The 24179-nt window shown below is 41.5% G+C and overlaps 1 protein-coding gene across 3 annotated transcripts in view; it reads left to right on the forward strand.

Annotated features, from left to right (window-relative positions):
* Window positions 1–53: 53 nt before the first annotated feature.
* Window positions 54–24179, forward strand: part of LOC119502923 (potassium voltage-gated channel subfamily KQT member 4) — a 61072-nt gene continuing 36946 nt past the window's right edge. For all 3 annotated transcript variants that reach the window (XM_037794215.1, XM_037794216.1, XM_037794217.1), the window contains exons 1-3: window positions 54–168; window positions 2630–2710; window positions 8131–8996. In XM_037794215.1, coding sequence (XP_037650143.1) covers window positions 8695–8996 — 302 coding nt within the window. In that variant the 5' untranslated portion in view covers window positions 54–168; window positions 2630–2710; window positions 8131–8694. The remainder of the gene's footprint in view (window positions 169–2629; window positions 2711–8130; window positions 8997–24179) is intronic.

Genomic DNA, 24179 nt, shown 5'->3' on the forward strand with positions numbered 1-24179 from the left:
TTTAGTTTGTGTCATCAAGTACTAATCTTTGCTTTTGTTGTTTTATTTTAGGTGAATTAAGCACCCTTACTAGTGTGTGTGGACAATAGGGAGACAGGAGAGAAATACAACAACACACCAAGAGATAAGACTTGAACCAGCCCAGTCAGCATCCTACTGTATTTCCAGGTAGAGCCCAAAATATCATTCAGTTGTGGTTTTTATAGTAACATTTATCTAATGGGTTAAGAAAAGTGTATTTTCATGATCAAGATTTTAATTATGGACACAAGAAAATATTGGTGGTTTTACCTATGAGGCTTGTGTTGTTTTCCCAAATGGCCACAGGAGGGCAGCACTGATCTAACAAACTGTAAATGCCTCTGATGTCCTGTATAAGGGGGACCTGATTTAGCAGGTTTACAATTTTTCACAAGGAGCATTGTTCAAGAAGCATAGACACTAGTAAAAATGTGCAATCAATATGTGCCCACGTTGCACCCAAACCAGACAATATGAGCAACACTAATCTTATTTCTGCTGCCCTCCTCGAGTGCTGGAAAAGCTTCATGTGCTACAAAGGGCAAGCGGTTAACAATAAAGTCACGAGTTACTATTACGGCTGGAGACTGCTCAGCTCCTGCGAGATCAGACTGCATTCCTTATCTGACCTAAATCTTAAAGTGCTTATGGTGGAACAGAAAATAAGGTAGGCAGGGAGATGCAGGAGGCTCATAATGTCCCCCTTTACACCAAATAAAAGGTCTCACATTGTGTTAGTGTTGAAAGTTAAAGCTCAAAAGTTGCAAGAATCTCTTTGAAGTGTTTTTTCCCCCCACACATACACTCGTAGTGGCCGCTAACTACACAATTATCAGTTTAAGCCACGGTAGTCGGAGCCGCAAGTAAACATTAGTCAAACTGGAGGGCCCTGTCTTAATCGATTTAATCACTGAACAATAACAGCATTAATGAGTGCAGACTCATGCTCGGCTCTTTCTAATAGGAGCGGCGAGGATTGTGAGAATATTTGAGCTTAAGTCGAGCATGAAAAGGATTGTCTGGTGGTATTTTTCTTGGCTGGCTCGTCTGGTCAGATCAAGGCAACCTTGGCCGGATGGATCAGGGCTGACTGCTTTGGCTGCAGTCTGGACCTTGTGATTGGGCCACAAACACCAGTTGGTCTTACCAAGTTAGGGACAAACCCATAACAGGAGTGGACATCCACTTTGTGTTTGTCTTTTCTCCCTTGCTGAGGTGTCGGGAGAGTTTCTTTTAATCATCATCAAACCACAATGCAAGCTTTTCCCAGGTCCTGGCATTTCAGTGTTTTATAAGAATAATGTGACAGTTCAATGAGCCACATAGTGAAATTATCTTATTCTTTATCTGCCTTCACAACGAGCAGCAACAGAACGGTGAAATAGATTCACAACTACTCTATCCATTTTACAGTGCATTCAATTCAGGAAAGAAATGAAGGCCTTAAATTGTATTACAGTTTGTTTTTAAGGGGTATTAAATAGTATTCTTCTAGTCAAAAAAGACTGAATTTATGTCAATGTATTAATTCAGAATGAGGATACTGTCAGATAAAATGCACCAAATACTTAAGTCTGAATTGATTTTAAAAACAAAACTATAATTTTTGCACAATGATTAACACTATAGCTGCTGACATGGAGCCTTGAAGGTGAGTCCAACAGTTCAATGATGCCTTCTTAATATACCACAGCCCAAATCATTCAGGTTAATTCAGGACAACTGAGAAACAATGGGCCTCATGCAGGAAGTCATGTATGAACAAATGTCCTCTTATTTTTGTTCGTATCCACGATTCATTCTTATTTTGTTAGTACCCATTGATTTCTGGGATTCACCAATGTTTTGTTATTTTTGCTCTTCTCTTAGGTAAGAGAACATTTTAAGAGTAGTCGAGAGTGCTCTTACCAAGACGAGAAAAAAACAATTTTTTTGTCCAATGCAAGAAAGCACAAGTTTTGCATTTTAGTAACATAAAAAAAACAGGAATATCATATAATCAAATTTAGATTTGTGGTAGAGATCAAGAGTTTAAAATAGACCTTTATAACAAGTAACAGAGGCCGAGTTAATATGCACATGTGATAATACAATGTCTTATATAGTATTACAGAATGAATAAATATATTTGAGAACACTCCTCCTAACTGTTTTATACCCTTATCTGTTGTGTGCTATTCTGTTCTATTCTGTTGCTATTCTTATATGTTTTAAAGTAATTTATAATGATTGGATTATGAAATGTGTGATACTACAGAAATACTATTGGTCCATTGAACCAATTAAGACTATAAAAACCCTTGGATGATTCTGCGTGGCTTACAAACTGCTCTTTGATGATTTTCGAATTTCGCCCACCATCTTATCTTATCACTTTTTTCTCTCCAATTCTTGGGCATGTGCCAGAGTTTGTGCACATGGCACAACACCTGCCCTTATATAGTGTTTAGGAGCATTACCTATGCTAATAATAAACAATCAGCCACATGCCTCCAATTTATGATCAAGTGGGATTCATCATTCAGCACACCTGGGTACGAGCAGATTTGGATGGTTAAGAACGTTTGGTGCATCTGGAGTTGACTTCTCTTATTTCTTCTCTTAACAGGAAATTAATGGGTTATGGTTGTTTTTGCATGACGGATCTGAAGTAGTGTCTACACCGCAGTCCCCTCCACCCCTCTAAATGGTTAGTAACATGCTGCACACTCCAACAGTAGTGGGAGCATGCTCGGTCACTCACTGCTGTAAAAACAACTAAGCGGTAGTAAATTACAAAGGATCGTTTGACTGGTCATGAATGGGCCTCTCAGTGAACTAGTGTAATTTCCTGACTTGAGTCACTGGATGTCGTGGTTGACACTTCACATATTCATGTTGCAGAATGGCAGATTGTTTAACAGAGGAAAAACTGCCTCACGTCAGTTGACATTTTTACAGCGTCCACATGTTGGTTGGAGTGTGTCGTTCAGCGGGCTCCAAACACAGCGCTGTTTCACTCGATGTCACTTCATCTCTCTTGAGACTGTAACCAGACGTACTGTATCACAACAACACAACAGACACTATATCAACAATTCATCCCTCCTCTATTAGTCCCTCTGATGTTTTCCATTTAGAAAAATCTGTTAAAGGGGAGGAACCAGATCAAAAGGAGAGGAGAAAAAAGATGAAATAAAGGCAAACAAGAGTGTGGTCTGGGAAAGCCATTAAGTGGCGTAAGTAAATGTCCAAGTGCGCAGCGGAAATAAAAGGTTGGTGGGGGTCGGACGCAGCGAGTTTGTACTGTACTATGTGTAACGCACAATTGCTGATGTGAGTATTTTTAAGTTCCCATATATTCCCTGAGTGGCTGTCGACTCCCGGAGCTCAGCGGGCTCTGTGGGGCGTGAGTGAATGCTCGCAGTGAGGAGTGCAGTGGAAAAACAACAGCGAGGGGAGAGGTGGGCGTGAAGGGAACAACAACAACAGCCGCCTCGGTCCGCTCTGGGTCATCCCCGACTGTAATTCCACCCTGACGGCCATCAAATCAGTGTATCTAAGTGTGCGTGAGCCCTTCCTTATGGTCTGCTTGTATACATTTATACACTGTTCCACATTCACATTTTACAGGCTGACCTTGCTCAGCTGTTGTGTGTTGTCACAGGGCGGCCTTTATCCCAGAGGCCACGTTGGATACTCTGCCCAGCTCCAAGTGTTGCTTACTGGGTGAAAGTACCACTGGAGCAGGGCTGGTACTGTAATAGAAAGAGGGGGTGTAGACTTTGATGTAAATCCCTGAGGGTATAGGAGCAGGGCCGGCCTGTCCGTTGACACCTTCCTCCTTCATCGGCCCCTGCCTGGTTTGGACTGCTTAGAGGCGGAGAGGAAACCAGGCTAACAGAGAGAGAGAGTTGTATAGTGGGAGAGTCCCAGTACAGGATGCCGTTGTGTTGATGTTTAGATAGCACCTCCTCCTTTCATCATGGGGTAGTTAGGCTCCACAAGACTCTACTATTAGATGACCGTCTTCCCAGATTAGATCCCCGGTCCTTCATCTTTTTGTTGTTTATTACTATTCTAAGAAGGCAGAAATATACACCTATGCTTACACCTGTGGGAGGTGAATTTCACCTTTGCTTAAAGGCCCAATCCTTCATTTTTTCACCATGTAAATTACACCTTAATTCACTTATAAGTCAAGAGTTTAAATTATAAATTCAGTATCAGCAGTTTATGTGCTTCTCAACTGATCATTATCCAAAATATAAAACAGGTTTACTACCATATTTCATGTTGAAATAAACAACATCTGGAACCAGAACCAGAACCAGAACCAACAATCGTTTTGGGCGTGATAGCTGGTTCGATTGTTGTCATTTGAATTTTGTCGTTGGTGCGACGTATCCTGATAATCAGACTGAATCATCATTTTGTTGTGATCAGAGATGTGGGCAGCAATTCATGATAGGGGTAACACTTTGTTAACATTTATTTCATGGATTGTCCCTTTAAAATTAATTATTTATTTATGCAAATGTCACTCAGGGCTTTAGTATACTTTGCATCCTTCAATAGTTGTCAAATACAATAAACTGAAAAGATTATATGATTAATCGATTTGTTACCATTTTCATAAAAATACTGTAATCTACAACAATGTAGGTGATTGTTTAGGTTTTGTTTCAAGCTAAAATTGCAAATATTCTGTGGTTCCAGAAAAATGCTTTTTAAATATGTAGGATCCCAAATTGTTAATTATTTTTTAGAATCTGAGCTCGGCGGGGCAGAGTGACAATTTGCGCGGGAAGTAAGAAAAAAAGGAGAGAGAGGCAGAGACAGCGGCACACGGACAAAAGGCATTTCAATTAAGGGAATCCTAGTACCATTTTGCATCTTAACGATACAATAGGTGTTTGCTTTTGTTTAGTTTCAGTTTTGGCCCTTCAAGAGAAAAGATTTGTGCACCCCTGGTCTAAATGATTAGTCAGTTAATCAAAAAAAATCTTATATATATGTAATGAAAATAAATATTAGTTGCAGCTGAAGTCTATTCAAACAAACAAAAAACAAGTATCATGAATATATACTTTCAATACACTGGATTCTTTTGGAAAATCCCACCTCGCATTTCAGACTGATTTGTCATGTTACCCAGTCTGTATTAAAACAGTCTGTAAGAAGTCCAGCTGTCAACAGTCAATTCCATTTTATAGCCGTCAGCGAGTCCATCAGTCAGTATGTGTGACGCTAAGTAAAGAGTTAAGGATTAGTGATGTTAAGTTATGTAATGGGAGTGGACCCTGGGAATAATGTCTAGATTTGTGACTTGTGAAAGACTCCAGCTGCTTTCCCACACGTCATTCCACAGACCTGCTTGTTCCATAAGCAGCAGCCGCCGCCACAATGAACAGGAACGCACATAGCATGAGTGATCTGCCTCTGCTGCTGTTGTGTAACACAGATGTCTACAGTAGATGTTCAGTTTCTCTGTTTGATGAAGGCATAATGTGTATTTTTTTTATGAAGGAATAACTTGTACTTAAGTATCACAATAGTGTGAATAATGAGTCACTCAAGTAGGGACCAGAGATGTGAGCGATGAGGTGCTGGAGAAAGAAAGCCACCTCCAAAACTCCTCATTTCTTTCCCTCCTCAGGAATTTAACTTCATTTAACCTCCAGGTTTACATCTGAGTGCTTCTGTTTTATCTGAATATATGGCTCAAAGACACACAACACTGTGAATTCCCTTGGCACCGAGGCCAGCGAGAGTTTTGGGGACCACCTCAACAATGCATTCCTCAGAGTCCCTCTGACAGGTGATCTCTCTGCAGGGCACTGTGCTCCATGACCCCCAGTATATGTGTGTCATAACCACAGGCCCTCTGTGTGTGTCACAGTCATGGATTTAGAATGGTCCGTCCACTGAGATGCTGCTGTCGCTGTGTCCCCCCCTAGCTGCACCTGTCTCTGCTGTCCCAAACGCCTGTAGCCATGGAGTCAAGCTCCCGCCCACAATAAACACAAGTGACATTTTCGCTTCAGAGGAAAACTGACCAGTAAAAAAGTGTGTTTTGGAATACTTAGAGAAGGTCAGGGGCACTTTGACCCTTATAAACTACTCCCTGGATAGTTTATGATACAGCATAGGTGCATATGATCGATCACTCGATCAGAGTCACACATCTCCTCTACTCCTCTATTTAAGAAACTCCACATTCTTACTATTTATGATATCAATATTTCTCAAATATGTGTTTTTATTTATAAGATACTTTCTGGTGGGAATATTCCTGAGCGGTAATTAGGGGAACCAAATTATGGAGTAGCTTTTCACATCTATCAATAAACTGTTCATCTGTCAAATGTTTCAAAAGTCGCTTAAAGGGTCATTTAATTGTTTTGTAATTGCTTTTCCCCATGTTGTCCATGTATCTGTTTTTATGTTTTCTATTTTTTCCCACTCACAATGTTGTTTGGTTACGATTGCCCAGAAGTCTTTATAGATATTTAAATCAATTTCCTCCTCACAAACACTAACCATACACTTCCACGCAACACACACACACTTATCTTTTTTGATATATTTACTGTATTGTTATTTTCTTGTTATTATATATATCTTGTCCCAATTGTTTGTTATCACTATTATGTAGTCATATTATTTCTTTATATTAATCTGGTCTCTAGGCGGAGGCTTCAGATAAGCCCAGTGGGTTTGTTTTTACTCTTCCTGCACTGTATATTATTCATTTATTTTTTTGTTATGTTGTATAGTCTTAAATTGTGCAGAACAAATAAACAAAAAACAAATAAACAAAGCTTCAGAAAACCCCAGCCACTGCGCGCATCTCCACTCTCATCCCCATCCCATCCTCGCCTCTCTCCAGCGCTTCTCTTTCTGAACACCAACTCAGCAGATAGAGAGAGAGAGAGAGAGAGCTGGTTGTGTGTTGGCTAAACTGTAACAAAAAAGATGGGGAATATCTTTAGAGAGGGAAGTCTTACATAAGGATGGTGAATAACTCTAAATTCAGTGTAATGTGGATTTATGTTGAAAAAATATTCATCCTTCCTGATAGCATCCCACAAAATGTCCATTATGAAGCTCAAAATTCATATTTTCAAATCAGTTACACAGACAACCTTAAAACCCCTGGTGAATAGACTCAAACACTTTCAAACAAATGTGTTATCAAATGCGTAGTACCTTGTTCATGACACAACATTTGTCTGTAACACAGTTGACAAAATAATGAATCAAATGTTTATTTTCATTAAAATATTTAAAAAGTCATTAGAGCTTAAAGGTCCCATATCATGCTCATTTTCAGGTTCATACTTGTATTTTGTGTTTCTACTAGAACATGTTTTTCATGCTGTAATGTTAAAAAAAAACTTTATTTCCCTCATTCTGTCTGCCTGAATATACCTGTATTTACCCTCTGTCTGAAACGCTCTGTTTTAGCGCATTTTGACGGAATTGCAACGGAATTGCAACAGAATTGCGTTGCTAGGCAACAGCTTGGGTCTATGTTTACTTCCTGTCAGCTGATGTCATTCACATACACCGCAACCAGGAAATAAACTGGGACACATTTAGAATGTTTACGTTTAAAACGGTGAAATGGTCTAAACATTGTAGATTTGTGACATCACAAATGGACAGAAATCCAAACGTCTTGTTTCAAACGCACGGTTTCTGAATACGGACTGTGTGTATTTATCTGTGGATTGAGCGTTTTGATACTTTCACAGTATTTATATATCTATATATCACTTAAACCTGCTTTATAATATAAAAGACATGAAAATCTCACTTTTTACAATATGGGACCTTTAAGCTTGGGAATTTATGAATTTAGCACATTTAGGGGGGATATTATGGTAACAACTAAATTATTTATCAAAAAAGAAAACTGATTTCTTCACTTTTTGGTTGACATGAAATGTAACCCTAATTATAGAATGACTCAGGGTTTCTTTGTAAGCGTTTCTCAAACCAGATGCAAAGCGTTTATATGGCCTTTCTACAGAGTTTGTCATTGTTGGTCATCCGCGTTTCTTGACATCACACACTGGATGGTCTCCACTTCTTCTTCTGCTCCTCTCCTACCCCTCCCTCCAGGCTGCAGGAGCTGAGGAGCGCTGGACCACAGAGACGCACCAGAGAGAGGAGAGAGAGCAGGCTGATGTTGACGACTCTCACTCTGCCAGTTCAACCCTATAGGAACAGCTTAGACGCACTTAATGACAGGCTGGATATAGTTGGTTTTGGAGATGCATGTCCACTGCATGAGCACTGTGCTCTGCAGCCTTGTTTAGTGATTCAGTGACTGCGCGTTTTCAAGTGTATTTATGGTAATATGTTTTACTTGATTGAGTGCAAAGTGATGGCAGGTCTTTCCATGTGTTCGTGGAGTTAGTGTTTACTTGTGATATTACTTCTCACTTCTAACTCTCTTATAACGATGAAGGTCACGTTTCAGCGACGCACTTATTTCTTCTGCGAGCGCGACTTGATTTACAGATAACTTTTAAATCTTAAAACCAGAGCAGGGATGTTATTTACTCGTGTTTTGACTAGTTTTAGTCCACTTTTATAGGCAAACCGGACTATGACTCGGTCAAAACTTCTGCTCCTGTGTGGGTGATCCAGTGAGAAGTGTCAGATCATATAACCAGTCTGAAGATGTTAGGAAGTCCGTCCAACAACGGCGGCATCAGGATGCTGGTGCCCCCGGATGCGAGCGACGACAGGCGGGTAGAGTTCGTGGCTCTCACCGCTGTCCACACGGAGAGAAGCGAGCCGTCCAGTCCGGAGCGCGGACAGCCATCTCACCGCACCGGTCTGCTGGGCACCCCGCGACCAGGACCGCCTGGACCCAGGGCCAACTCCGCCGCTTCAAACAAAAGCTACAGAAAGTTGCAGAACTGCATGTACAACGTGCTGGAAAGACCAAGAGGATGGGCGTTCATCTACCATGCATTCATGTAAGTGTATACCATCTTTTTAAAAAATGTTTTATTGGTAAGTGACCAAATTAAAGCTCAACATTTGGCTTTTTTTTTTTTTTTTTTTTTCTCTAATAACTTTTTTTAAAGGGACTGTTTGTAAGAATCAGGAGAGTCGATTTCCACTCATTACATGCATACAGTCTTTTCAAAATAAACTTCCGTCTTCAAAGGAAACAACTTCCTTAGGTTTAGGCAACAAAACTACTAGTTTGGCTTAAAATAACTCTGGAAGTGGCGTTACTTGAAAGGGACTGTTTGTTAGAATCAGAAATTGCTTGTTAACAACGACACCTGTGGCCGTTAAGTCAACGAAAGTCAGCGTCGGACTCGAGCTTGTTCACTCTACATAGACATGAATGAGCATCGCTCAAAACAGTGAGGTGACACACGTCAGCTAAAACCACAATATCACTCTATATTTCACCTGCTTGGCAGTAATGTTAGCTGACCAGACAAAGGTGTCTCCATGAATCACTGCTGATCCTAGTGTTGGCTTTTCCTGCCTCAGCCTCCGCGGCTGAAGCAGGAAGAAAAACGTTATGGTCTCCGACCGGGTGCTGGTGTCTCCCTCCGGCACCCGGCCGGAGACTATAATGCTTCTCGCTGCGGAGCCCCGTCACTTCACAAGACACGGGAAACCTCTGTTGGTCTGGAGGAGCTGCAGCATTTATTTCTGCACAAATGTCCACTGTACATTCACTAGATATTCTCAGAGCTACGAAGTCTTCTGCAGTGTGTAGTGTGCACACATCCACGTGTAGAGGTGGAGCGAGACAGCGAGAACGTGCGCGGTGTGTGAGTGGAGGCAGGCAGGCAGAAGAGCAAAGAATCGGGCCACACACGAGCTCGGTGGGATCCCGACCCGGTAGATTTATACGTGTAAGAAGTTACAAACAGTCCCTTTAAGTCTGGTAAAGTTAGTGAGCGAAGCCACATGCTGCGAGATATAGGCGACTTGTTTCCAATCATGTGTTTTGATCAGCAAGTCATTTGATGCATTTTTCCAATTAACCAAGCAGAGTTGCTTATGCAGGCAATTAGCTCGGTCATGTGCCATACATCATCACAACATGGGGTCTTCAGCTCAATTTCCCCTTGTGTCTTTCTGATTAAATCATCAGGACGACCCTGGATAAATTGACTTTGTCCAAATCCACAGGGGGAAATTGGCATTTTTAACAATCAAAATCCCCTTGTAAACAGGTCTGATGTCTGTTAGTTGTACTTTCTGTAAGTTGGCATGCTTGACTAATGATGGAGAGGTGTGAATGATGTACTGGGAATGTTTTGTTATGGCAGTAAGTGAGAGGAGGAAGGGGGTGTAAGTGTGGTTGAAAACTTTATTGAGTTGTTTGTTGCAGCATTTTTCTGACAGGTGAAGTAAATAATGCATTAGTAAAACAGTCTTGAACCTATTCTGAACCTGTTATTACATGACAGCTTTTTAACCAGATGAAGAATAATCTTGCACTAAACATGGAGCTCAAACTGAAGCAACTCCCCAGCTGTAGAAGTATTCTGTCAGGGCTTTAATGTAGCCGTGTGCCATATGCTCTATAATGTATACAACATGTAAACACTGCGATGGCTGTTCCCCAACAGCTCAGGACTAATATGTGAAAGATACAGCACTCATTATTTGTCCCAACCATATTGTCATTAGGTTGAATGTGCACCAGATTTAAATGTAACCTCTTTCATAACTTCCTCTGGACGCTTTGTGTGAATGGTAAGCCTAAGTGTCGATTAAAAGTCAAAGTTCACTCAGTGAATATTTACCCTTTTCTAAGTGTGTCATCACTGTCTTTTTAAGCCCGGGCAGTTGTGCCCGAGCAGCTGTCCCCCAGCTGCGTCTGGCACATAGTGGACAGAGCATTATGTGTGGGAGCTCCTTGGACCGGGCCGTGCTTTCCGTGTCGTTGTTTAGACAAATGCAGCAGTCTCCCTGCCAATGCCATCATGTGTTTATAACAGGGAAATCCCACTGCAGCGCTTCCTTACATGTGTTCTCATCATATACTGTCGGCACATTAGTGAGTGCAGATCAGCAAAGTTTCACTTTGTCCTCCAGCTCTTTCACTTCTCTCTATTTGTTTCTGCCTTTTCCGTTCCCATGGGACTCTGCAGCACACACAGATGTCGTGTACGTCCGCCCTCATTGAGAGCGGTGGCCTTTGCAAAGTAGTTGCGGGTGACATTCTCCCTGTAAATGTACAGGGTGTCCAAATGCATGGCAGCCGTGCCATTGTTGTTATTTCTCTGTCAGAGAGGCAGGGCAGGCGCTCCGATGTGCCCAGATCATGTTTCAGATGCCACGGCCTCAAAGACGGAGCCGGACTGACTTTGGCAGTGAGCTGCCTCTGTGATGGACTGTTTTATGTCGCTGTCTTAACAGATTGCAAAATGTACCTGAGACTAAAATCTTGACAGGCTTTTATAAAAAATCCTCGCACTTTGACGTGCATGTTGAGTGGGGGTTACCGCTTTTATTGTTGTAGTCTAGGTAACGTGATATCATATCCGTTCCGTATCCGTCAACCAAAACAAACCGCAGTCTAAAGCAGCTAGCCAAAACTAGAAAAAGTCGCAGGGTCCGCGTGGATACGACCTGCACCCTCACATTTTAAATCCGAAGTGGTAAACACTACACATACAGTAAAGTATGGAAACACTTTGGGTTTCACACATTGCCAGGAAAAGCAGAGCTAGACATCGTGGCTAAAGCTGCATGCTAACTCTGTCATGGACAGGAAACGTTATCGTATTGCGGCAACATGCGGTCAAGCCAGACGTCACGCTCATCTCCGTGGTCAAATCGGCCGACGCTACAACTGTAGAGCACTCATATACTGACATTTATGTTAAATGCATTCAAACGGCCCCAATGGGCACGTGTGACTACGTCCGGTTTTCAAAATAAAGAGTTAACAAAGGGAACTGTATATACAAAATACATATATGGATATAAGATTGATTGGGCTATATTCACCAGAAGTATAAAACATTACATGTCCCTCATAAATTAAAAAGAAAATGCCACTAACTTGTGAGGGAAATGTCTTTTTTTTTTTTTTTTGGGTTGCTGGAAAAAAAAAAAAAAATAATGCCTGACTGACTGATATACAGTATTTGACTTCAGGACATCTCGGACTACATACATGCTGAAAATCAAACATTTTTTACTGCATGAATTTTGATATTTTCCAAAGTAAAAGTCCCTATAAGTGTATGATTCACCTTTTTCCCATGGTCTGCTGATAAAAAAGTTAACAAAAATCGCAATAAATCGTAATATCGAATCAGCACCCATGAAAGTATCGAATCGGGATATAGGTGTATCGTCCCAGGCCTAATGTTGAGTGCACATATGTCTAGCTGAATGCATCATTCCCATTATACCGTATCGCCCTGAGCTGTGCATTTGTTTTGATTAATTACATGTGAGGCGCTCACCATGCTGAGAGCTCTACCACGTGTGAGGAAAACTCATTGTACGATGAAGCTCAATTAAGGCGGCGTTGATCTATTGTAATTAAATTGAGCCATACACTGCTGTGTGGGGCGCTGTGCTAACTTCCCTTAATCCTTTAATTAGTCCTAAATTGTAATGGGGGACGCTGAAACAGATGCGTTGCTTCTGGAGAGCTTCTCATCACAGGTGTGTGTTGGAGCGTGTATGGGAAAGGGGTGAAGTCGCTCTCCACTGTAATGTCTCTCCACTGGCATCCACTTAAGTCACACCTCACCCCTCCTTGTTGCTGTCGCAGCTGCACATAAGATGCATCCTCATAGAGACAGATTTCCCCCCTAGATGAAGGTCTTGGGTAACTTTAACATCCTGCCTTCTAAACGGTTCAGGTTACATTATTGTAAACTGTTTTACATCTGTTTGTCAACTGTCTCCTGTGGACGAGGCACTTCTTCAAACACTCACTACTGCAAGTGTAACAGCTGTATGCTAATTCAGAGCTGGCGCTGAGTTCCTCCTCTCCTCTCCTCTCCTCTCCTCTCCTCTCCTCTCATCTGAGGTGAGCAGACTAAGCCAAAAGCCTTGTTTTCTAAATTTCCAACAAAAGGGAGGGAGGGAGCTTTAAGGAGGCAGAAACTTGTTAAAAGAGACAATAGTGTTCCCGGAAACTTCTGTGAATCTGTGAAAAGAGTTCCTCCGCCAATCACCGGTTGCTTTGACGACACTGCAGGGGCTTGCGTTCGCCGGCGCTCTGGTTCAAATCGTGCTTGCGAGAAATGTCAAGTGCCGCTTGTCCTGTTATGGTCCCTTCACTCACTCACAGTAAAAGCTCAGGACCTCTTTGTCACCTTTGAGTCCCTTCTTTTTGTTACATCCACTGTAAAACTACAATGTCAACAGAAAGGTTAGTCTGCTTGTCTGAGCTGGTTAAGTCCTTTAAAGTTTGTTCAAACACCAGTGGCGCAGCAAGACAGTTTGGATCTGTATAGTTCAGACACATATAGCATTGTATTGTACTTAATGTGTAAACAGTATCTGTGTGTATTTTAGAGTAGCTATTGATAAGGATTGCAACTAGTGATTATTTTCATTAGTGATTCATCTGTCAGATTATTTTTTTGATTAACTGTTTAGTTTGTGAAAACTGTGAAAATAGTGATGATATCCACCAAGAAGTTCCTGGTAATCTCAGTCCCGGAACTACTTTTCAAGGAACTAAAAGGTTCCTTCAGCCCATTGTTGTCTGCGTTTCCATAGCAGTCTTGTTTCTGGTCTTGGTCTATGTATTTTTTCAAATGAGTCAGGAAGACAACAGCAAAGCCTAACTTTACTTTTAATGTCATCAAACAAAGAGAAATGCTCTCCCCTCGTCCTAAATGGTTCTAAATCAATACTAGAGTACTTCCTTTTTTTATGGCTGAAGCGGTACAGTTGAAGCAGCGGTGCTGTGTGTGTGTTTCCTCAATCAGCGACGGTCATCCCTGAAAGTTCCTGTACCTTCAGAAAGTACTACCCCCCGACCAGGGTCTTTTTTGGGGGGAAAAAGTCCTCGGAAAATTCCCCCAGAATTTAATTTAGACCCTGGTCCCTGCGGTCGAAACGCGATGAGTTCCTCAAAAGGTTCCTAGTTCCAGGGGGGAAAGTTCCTGCAGTCGAAACGGGACAAAGTGACATTTTCAAATAACTTCTTTTTTTCTGACAAACAGTTTAAACCCGAAGATATTAAGTCTACAATGATACAAAACAGAGAAAAGAATCAGATAATTATTGGCATTTGTTCTTAATAATGGATTTATATGACTAATTGATTATCAGAATACCGCACTAGTTGATAAATCATCTAATCATTTCCTCTTTACTGTTGGTCCTGTCATCTCTCTGTGTGTTAACCTTCCTGTAAGCTTGGCAGATGAACATTCAAAGGTTTCGGTTTCAGTGTTTCCCCTGACCTTTGACCTCTCACTCATTTCCACCATAGGCATTGCCACATATAGACCATCACATGAGGCCGCCTGTTTAGCCCACAGTAATTTGTCCCAGCATGAGATCCTTTGGGGCCGTGGAACTCCAGTCTAAAATCAGGCTACCGTCCCCCCATCGGTCACACTACTCTGTGCCAAACTAATACCAGCACTGTGGAAACACCCAACAAGTCATGCCATGTCTTGATCTTGGCTTTGGATGCCATACTTTATCTTAGTCTCTGGCTGGGTCCAGCGTTCCCCTGGCTGGACCCCAGCCTGAATATACAGTAATAGTGCATGTGGATGTGCAAAAAAAGCAGTCAAGGCCGAGCACTGATCAGCCAGAGTGATTGATTGGTTCTAAGGAGGGTGAAAATATACCGGTCATGTATTATTGATGTGTTACAGCGGGAGGAGCAGAGATGTGGAGCAAAATTATAACATGGATGTTTTAGACTTGAGCAGTATCCCCATCAGTATTAGTGGAGCGGAGAGAAATGTCTTTACAAGTAGTTGCTGATCCTCCTGACAGGCTGATTGAGAAGTTAGCAAAACTTTCAAAAAACATCGCCCCGCAGAGCCGGAGAGCTCCCGCAGACCCACAGTTTTAGAAATACGCATGAGCGAGTTTAAACAGCAACAGATGGAAATAATCTGTGTAAAATACTAGTAAAAAATTAATAAAGACAGCGCTATTCTTATTTAAATTCAGAGCTCTAAAATTATATTTTAACGTTGCGTTTATTATTTGCCGGTGACGACATTATACCTAACTAGGTGTCAGCTAATTTGAGTTTCAATGCTGCTAACGTTTTGATAATCCTACACAGTGGTTTATTTAATGTTTTTAAGTTAATGTTATCTGGCTACCTTCAATGAATAATGTCAGCCTATCCATTGTAACGCCTGGGAACCAGCTATAACTTGTGGTATCGTTAAGGTTTGGGCACAAAAACAACTTGCTTAGGTTTAGGGAATGATCAAGGTATGGGTTAAAATAAGTGCTTTGTTAAGGTTAGGGGACCTTCACCGGCGTGGTTACAGTGATAACCACGTGCTTAAGGATCAGGAATGATTGTGGTCATAGTTAAAAGAAACCAATGTTGACTGTCGGTTGGAAACAACGATCTCTCGCAGACTTTGGCGCTTTATAATAACACCACCTGAATTCCTCGTTTGCTCCCGTCACAATTACTGCAGTCGTGCTTTAGAGGACTTTGTCGCTTGGATGTAAACATATGTTGGTTTGGGGGACTTGTTGAAATGGCTGTTTCTGTTGTTTTTCCCTTACAAACTGAAGTTGCAGAGTTTACCAAAGATGAAGGATCTGACAAAAAGACGTTATTGAGTTGCATCATAGAAAGTGTAGGATCAAGTGTTTATAGAGCTTTACCCATACCAGGGACTAAAAGTGAGGATATCTTGGCCTCGGCTGCTTCGATTTTGGCCATTCTGTTTTGAATTTGTCTCCTGTGAGTCGCCCAACTTCATGCAACTTCATTACTAAATCACTGGAGTGCCACTTTAAGATGTCTTTCTTGCAAGCTGCACATTTGGATGTGAACCGGATATGTTTACTGGATGTAAACAAATACACATCACTCTGCAGTAATTGAATGTATAATGAGAGAAGACTTTAGTGTTTGCAAATCTGTTGCAGCTTTTAATAATGCATTGTTTATGCCTATAAAGAAATGATCATCAGTCGAACATTAGATTTATTTCTCTCTCCTTCTCTTTGATCTGAAACAGTAGCTTCACAAATTTCCAAACTAAACTCCTGATAAATCTTTGCCAGATAAAGCCTTCAGTCTCCGTGGCGTGTGGGAATTCCTTCACTTTAACCTTTTATGGCACAAGCACCAGTGATGGTTTCTGTTTATGAAAGCTTGAGCCTAAAGCCACATTATTTATAGATGTGGAGGGAGATACCCACAACAGGACTCGCTGCCTAATGCTCTCTATAACCTCTCCACTGATGATTTTGTCAAAGAGGTTTTGAAATATCTGTCTTTGGTTAATTCTTCACACATCCTTTGTGCTGCACACAGAATGCAGCTTGCAAGCTTTTCATTAAAGGTGAATTGCCTTTGTGACATTATTAAACTCATTTAGCTCCAACAGCTTGTTGATTGAATGTGTTCCCTCTATCCTTGCAGTTTTCCCTCCCTCTGAACCCGGTCTGAGCTAATCTACTTTCTCACCTGGGTCACGGAAACAGTCTCCAGGTTTTCAACCACGCGACACAAAATCCACTAAACCCCCCCGCCACCCGCTTTGGCATCCTTTAAAAACCACTGACGCGTTTGGTGTTGGACCTTTTTTTAATTATTAATGGTCAGAAAATAGCTTTTTGTTTTGTTGTTTGCATTTTCAGTCAGCGCATGAATGTGTTTTTATTGATGACTAAGTAGGAGAGAAAGAAGGGTGTAGTGGAGAGGGAGGTGGCACAATAAAACGGCGACGGGAGAAAGCCACTCGGCACTTTGTGCAGGGTTTTAACCTGCTCAGGACTGCAGATTGGATGCTTGTTGTTCATTTACCGCTGCTGTTTTTTTTATCTGTTCACCTCAGCAGGTTGTGTAAATTCTGCTCCATTAAGGATCCTTTATGGCCCAAATGCCTTCGCTCTCCCGTCACTCTCTCTCTCCTCCATCATTCCTTCCTGAGTGGGAATATAATCTCTCATTTGTCTAATTGACTTCCCCTCCCTCACTGCCACTTTATCTCTCCCCCCTTCTTCCTCTCAGTCCTGATTGGCTGCACTTGTCTTTACTTAAGAGGGCTCTGTTTGTGTATAATATGTAATATGTACGGCTGCAACTAACGATTATATTCATTGTTGATTCATCTGTCGATTATTTTCTCCATTAATCGATTAGTTGTTTGGTCTATAAAATATCAGAAAATGGTGAAAATAATTGATCAGTGTTTCCCAAAGCCCACGATGACATCTTCAAATGTCTTGTTTTGTCCACAACTCAAAGATATTCAGTTTACTGTTGATTCCTTTAATAGTTGACAACTAATCGATTAATCGTTGCAGCTATAATTCTATGCTATTCTATAAAAGATAAAAACATTAATAAATAGATAAATAAGTAATAATGGTTACAAGTTAAATCGCACGATTAGTCGATGAATCGATCTGATGATTGACAGAAAATTGAATTGGCAACTATTTTGATAACTGATTAATCGTTTGAGTCCTTTTTTAAAGCACAAATGGCAAACATTTCTTATTTCTGCTTCTCAAATGTGATGATTTACTGCTTTTCTGTGTCATATTTGATAGCACATTGAATGGGACTCTGGGAAATTACAATTCACTATAAATGAATTTTCTGACATTTTATATATAAAATGAATATTTTATCGATAATGAAAATAATCGTTAGTTGGTCAGTAAAATAAGCATCATTTTGGAGACCTTGAATAAACCCATGCGACCCAAGGTTTAGGAGTTGGGACTACCTTAAACTGGTAGAACTTATTTTAAACAATCACTAAGCTGGTATGAATGTGTGCTTGAAAAGCTCTGACATTAACTCAGGAACGTTAAAGAAAAGGATCCTCCGTATTTAGAGTCTACTGTAGAGACACAGCAGCAGTGCAGTACCCCAGTAATGCTTCTTTGATAGAGCGTCTTTGGCCTTTTGCTTGATTTGAGTGAAGGAGGAACCAACGTCCAGTCGAGCTGCTAATGAGATTAAGTCCAGAGTGACCGGATTGGGCAGGAACTCAGAGAAAATGATTTTGGCTGATTTGTGCTCTTCAGATTTTAAAGACACAGTTTTGGAGACAGACACAAGGTCATTTTCGAGTCAAGATGTCCTGATGTACTGGTGCTTGCTGCTTCCTGTGAGGACAACAGTTCATCAGGGACATAATATAATATATAAAAGACCTTTAAAGGGGCAAAACCATGTTAGAGTCATTTCAAAGATCCTGTCTTCCTACTTGAAATTATGTTTTATTGCTGTTGAGTTTTATTGTAAAAGTACACATTTTTTAAAAGTCACAAAGTAGTAGGACTACCTTATTAATAAAAAACAGAAGTTTGCGAAAGATTTTTTTTTAATTTATTATTCCCTAAATTGAAATGTCTTCTTATCTTTATCTTTATGTTATCCTGGTGTTGTTTCACCACCTTTACACCTGGCCTGTGTGAGTGTCACAGTCCACCTGAAGGATTCACGTCATGTGTCCTGACGTCTCTATCGATGGCCGGTCACGTTCTGCAGCAGCTGCTTTAACATCCTTGCTTAACCCCGGCCGCTGTGGCTTTATTTTTCCCTAGCGTGGCTTCCTTCCACCAAAGTGTGACACAGAGGACACGCAGAAGAAGGAGGAAGGAGGAGGAGGGAGCTTGATTTTGCTAAGGTTGAGTGATAATAACAGTAATGTGATACTCTATCGATCGATCCCTGTAGGAAAATTCTCTTTCCGCTTGTCTCCGACTGGAACAGCAGCCCTGCATTGGAGCTGGAAGGGATCCAGTGTCTTGCTCAAGGGCACTCCAGCAGGGCAGATGCTTGCTAGTGGGGATTGAAAGGTAGTCTCTCTTTAAAGCCTACAGCGAGAGAGCATACAGTATGTCCAGAAACATCCGTTCTGGAGGTGTTCATAGCCTTGTTGTCCTTCAAAGGAGGGAAGGGCTTATAACAGGACAAGTGATTTGTGTGTGCATGGAGGGGAAGGTAAGGAGAGGAGAATAGGAGTGAGATGGAAAGAGTCGAGGTTAGTGGGTGTATTAATTTCTCCTTTCGGGGCAAAATATGTCTCCCTAGAGATGGGACTGTCTGTCCCGGGATGGCTGACCAGGTCTCAAGTTTCCCCCAATATCCAGCCCTGCTCTCTCTGCTCACTTTCACCCAGGAACAGGACATACACACACCATTATCATGATGTTTATTTACTTGACAGTGCAGAACACATAAAGGTGAAGTGAGGCTGAAGGTGAAACTCACATGCAAAAACGCACACACACTCAGCAAAGACCTTGAGCCACAGACAATCGGTCCTGTTTCATCTTCCTGCAGATGGGTGATCAGGAGCGGTGCTGACACCTCCTAATCTGCAGTAATCTGTGTTTATGTAATGTTTTTGTTGCTGAGGCAGGCCAGGAATACTGTGGCATTTGGTCAGAAGGGTCAAAGGGAAATGCCAAGAGTTTATTTTGACTAGTCAAGACCCTCTAAACACTCCAGATCTGCTTTCACAGCCAGGAAAATCCAGAGGCCGTCTCCCGGCTCCCTTCCACTGTATATCTTATTAGTACATCTTCTCTGTCTCTCTGCAATATATAGCATCTGCGATTTCTGCAGAGGTGGCGAGTCCGCTCAAGTAGACGCACTACGGGGGCTGCAAATACTGACAAATTGTTGTGTCATTTTCTCGTAGCAGTCATTCATTTAAACCAAATACCTTTGGTGGGGGATTTTGTTAATTTTCTGGGATTTTTGCCAGTGTCTTCTCAGGAGACTATATTGTTCAAACTACATGTTCCTCTTAGCTGCTGACACATTTCTGTGTATATACAGTGATGCTGAGGAGGTGAGATAACTGTAGTTTGAGGATGCAAATAAACAACTAATACAAACATTTGTGCTGCAATACACTGTATGTTAGGGGTAGGAATCACCAGGGGCCCCACAATACGATATTATAATGATACTGAAATCACAATATGATACGATCTTATTGCGATTTTAAACATTTTGCGATATGCTGAGTATTTCGATAAGATATATTGTGATTTAATACCTTTTTCAACTTCACATTATGCAGTTTGTCAACATCTGTTTTATCTAATAAGATGCAGTTTCATTCTGTTCATCTCAGAGTTTTCATTCACATATCTTGAGGTCAGAGGTCAAGTGACAGCTTTGAAAATGGCCATGCCAGTTTTTCCTCGCCAAAATGTATTATTCTCCCCGACAAGCTAACACGACATGGTTGGTACCATTTGATTCCTTAGTTTTAGTAATTCTATATGATACCAGCATCTTCACTCTAGCGTCAAGACTGAGCCCATTACCACCTCTGAAAGACAGAATAACAGCCGGTTGTTTAGAGGTTAATAGTTTGTATTACACGGCTTTGTTGAATACTCGATTCTGATTGGTCAATCATGGCGTTCTACGGTGTGTTACTTCTTTATAGCAGACCGCTGCTATGGACGTAGTCCTGATGTCGGACTCTGGCAGACCATTTTTGTGTCAAATTATTGATTTCTTAAATAAATAGTTGTGTAATAAGCAGGATAATGTACAGCAAGTCGGTCATTGTTGTGAAATAAACCCAGACGGCATAGCCTTATCGCATTATATAAAAGATTGATATTTGATGTCTTTGTATCGATACAGTATTGCTACACAAAATATCACAATACTATGCTGTTTGTTGATGTTTTCTAAAATTGTGGTTCTAATTCATAAATTCTTTAATAGAAATGTTCTTTAACAATCAAGATGGATGAAACGGGTTGAAGTCAGATTTGCATACCGAGATACAAATACACGTACAAAAAAATTGAAAAACAATTGCGTTTGCAAAAAAAGAGATATATCTTCGGACAATATTTCACTGCCCACGTTCAACCCCGATTTGTGTTGATTGATCAACCTTCCATCTATATTCACTGCAAAATTTCCCCTAACACCTCTCTGCCTGGCTCCTCTAGGAGCTTTCTCTTGAAACACTTTACTGCGCTGCCAGCTCTTTGGTTCTTACACTGCCCTGCTTCAAATCAATGTTACACTGGACTGTCAAACCCCCTCAACCCAGCTGTTGGGTAAAACAGGACAATTAGGACTTAGGTGACGGTAGACGGCCCTGCCAGTAAAGTCTGACTTTCTTTTGACTGGAAATGTATTGTGTCACACGCCATGGGAAAGCTGCTCTGTAACGTCACTGTCTGTAAACGTTGCCCAGTTGCCCCGCCATTGAATGCGCCTCCATTAAATCTTGTTTGTACACGAAGGCAGAGAACTATCCTCAGCTTGGGCACACTGTCACCTTCTGTACAGTAACCGTCCCCGGCAGTAGACACACAGAGTATAGGATGATTTTCTCCAGCGTCCACAATCTGTTGCGATGATCCACGTCCACCTTTAATCCACGTTTATTTTCAGTGACAACAACTATCAGGACTTGAATGAATGGGGTAAGCAGGGTGTATGTGTTCATCAAGGTGTTCAGTGTTAGAGTGATTAAGAGTGCTTAGGAAGCATGGTCTGTGTGTCGCCAGCGGCTGCAAAGACCATAAGGACAGACAGAAAATAAATCAATAGCTATAGCTTTGCCATTATCTCTCAGCAGCACACTTAAGGCATGACCCTAATGGGGTGGCTGCACCTGCATGCCGCCGATTATCAGCAGATGAATAATGGGAAAACTAACTCTGTAAGATAGCGCTGATAAGGAATTAACATGTTAGTTCATGTATGTGCCCACTCATTAACTGGTCTACATGACAACGCCTCCGAGGCATTGAAGGATAAGTGATGATGAATTGAAAAGTGATGAGTTCAGCTACTGACGCAGGACGCAGATAGAAATCTAAATATAATCGAAAGCCACAGGAAATGCTGTTTTTAAAGAAGGCTCCAGAGACAGTATCAGGTCCAAGTAAGTGGTGATGCAACACATTTTTTTGTCAGTAGGAGTGATATGGGCAGTATAGATAAAATCCTCTACCAGGATGTGTGTTATTTCATATCTTCAGATTGATATATATTGTGCAATTGTAAACTTTATGGAAAATCAACTGAGAAATTGGCTGTCACACATCACATTGATACAAAAATCCAACCCGATCTCATGGGAAGGCGTATAAATAGCATGACATTACGGACAGGGACATTCCGCACGTCATGAGGACGCATTTTAGCCTTTTTGCGTGTTATTTGTATGCCTGTTTTGCATGTTATTTTTACGCTACGGTAACGTCCGCAGTTAGGTTTCGGCAAGAAAACCACTGAGTTAGGTTTAGGAAAAACATGATGGTTGGACTTAAAATAAGTACATAAACTAAGTAAAATACGTTCAGAAACAACATAATAGAAGTACGGAAAACACGTCACAAGCGGCACTGACGCCACTAACGCCACTAACGCCACTAACACCACCAACGTCACTTACGTCACTTACGTCACTAACGCCATTAACGCCACAAACGCCACTAACGTCACTAACGTCACTAACGCCACTAACGTCACTAACGCCACTAACGTCACTAACGCCACTAACGTCACTAACGCCACTAACGCCACTAACGTCACTAACGCCACTAACGTCACTAACGCCACTAACGTCACTAACGCCACTAACGTCACTAACGCCACTAACGTCACTAACGCCACTAACGTCACTAACGCCACTAACGCCACTAACGCCACTAACGTCACTAATGCCACTAACGTCACTAACGCCACCAACGTCACTAACGTTGAGAGTGTTTGTTGACTCTCTCCCGCCTTGCAGTCTTTCTCACTTTTTATTCTACGACACCGGCTCTGAGCGTAGCGTATTTACACGGCTGCGTTTACATGGTAGTCAATACAATGTAAATGCATCCGGTGTACAAATGACACGCCAAAAGAGAGAATGCCGTTTTTATTGCATGCAAAATGTCGTACGATTCGCGTGTCATTCATACGCCATTTAGAGCGACGGGGCTGAAAAATAAAAAAATCCAATATTGTCATAAATCAGTCCTGCTTATTGATTTGCAACAATGGCCTGATATACCCAGATGTGCAAAATGGAGAGCTTACGGCAAAATCTCTAACAGTAGACAAATTAATATAGTCTCGTGGTGTATGTATACTGTCACATCATACAACCCTAAATTTTTTGGGGATGTGAAAACAAAGTAGACATGCATATTTAAACTGTAGTACATTTTTACGAGATAAGCTTGAAAGCTATATATAAAAGTGCATGTCTCTGCAGAGGTGGGCCAGTCTCACTGATGTGTTCAAGTCCAAACAGCTTCTTTATCTCAGACAGTGTCTCTCTGGCTTGTTATTTTTCTGGTGATTTGATTCTCCGTCCCCGTGTTTGTAACTTTACCCCATCCGGCACATGAGCGCTGTGCATATAGTTTTCAGGATGAGGAGGCTGCATGACTGTGCAGGCATACCTGATGTGTGTATGCATGGTTGTAGAGGCACAATGGCTAAAACATCCTCAGGTATTTCAGTATATACCTTCGTCAAGAGCTGCTTTACATCTTCCTTGCCGTTTGCATCAAACCCTGTTCTTTCCTTCTCCTTTCTGCTTGATGTCTGTCTCTGTCTCTTGTCTCTCTAGATCCTGGGATAGCCCGGGTCTCTGTGTCTCTCTCCTGTTGTCCCTGCCTGGCTGCACCCGCATGCAAGGCCCATCTTAAGTGTTGTTAAGATCATTTTAATTTATAACGGCAGTCACTATAAACATGTGAGGAAGCAGCACCATGGAGACGGAGCTCAAACAAAATCACAATGTGGGACCGTATTTATAAGGTCTGCCCTGCCTGCAGAAAGCGCTTTGCAATGTGTGTTTATATGTGTGTGTGTGTGTGTGTCATCGCTCATGTGGCTGAGTGTGCATGCTGTCAGGAAATGTCTTGATTGACGTGCGCGCATTTGCAAAATGTGAGTGCATTCATGCATGTATGGGTTTATGGAGATTGTGTGTGTGTGTAAATGCCTGGCCAGTTTGCATTGTGGGCAAAGCATG

This window comes from Sebastes umbrosus, chromosome 15, assembly GCF_015220745.1.
Source record: "Sebastes umbrosus isolate fSebUmb1 chromosome 15, fSebUmb1.pri, whole genome shotgun sequence".
Classification (NCBI taxonomy): domain Eukaryota; kingdom Metazoa; phylum Chordata; class Actinopteri; order Perciformes; family Sebastidae; genus Sebastes; species Sebastes umbrosus.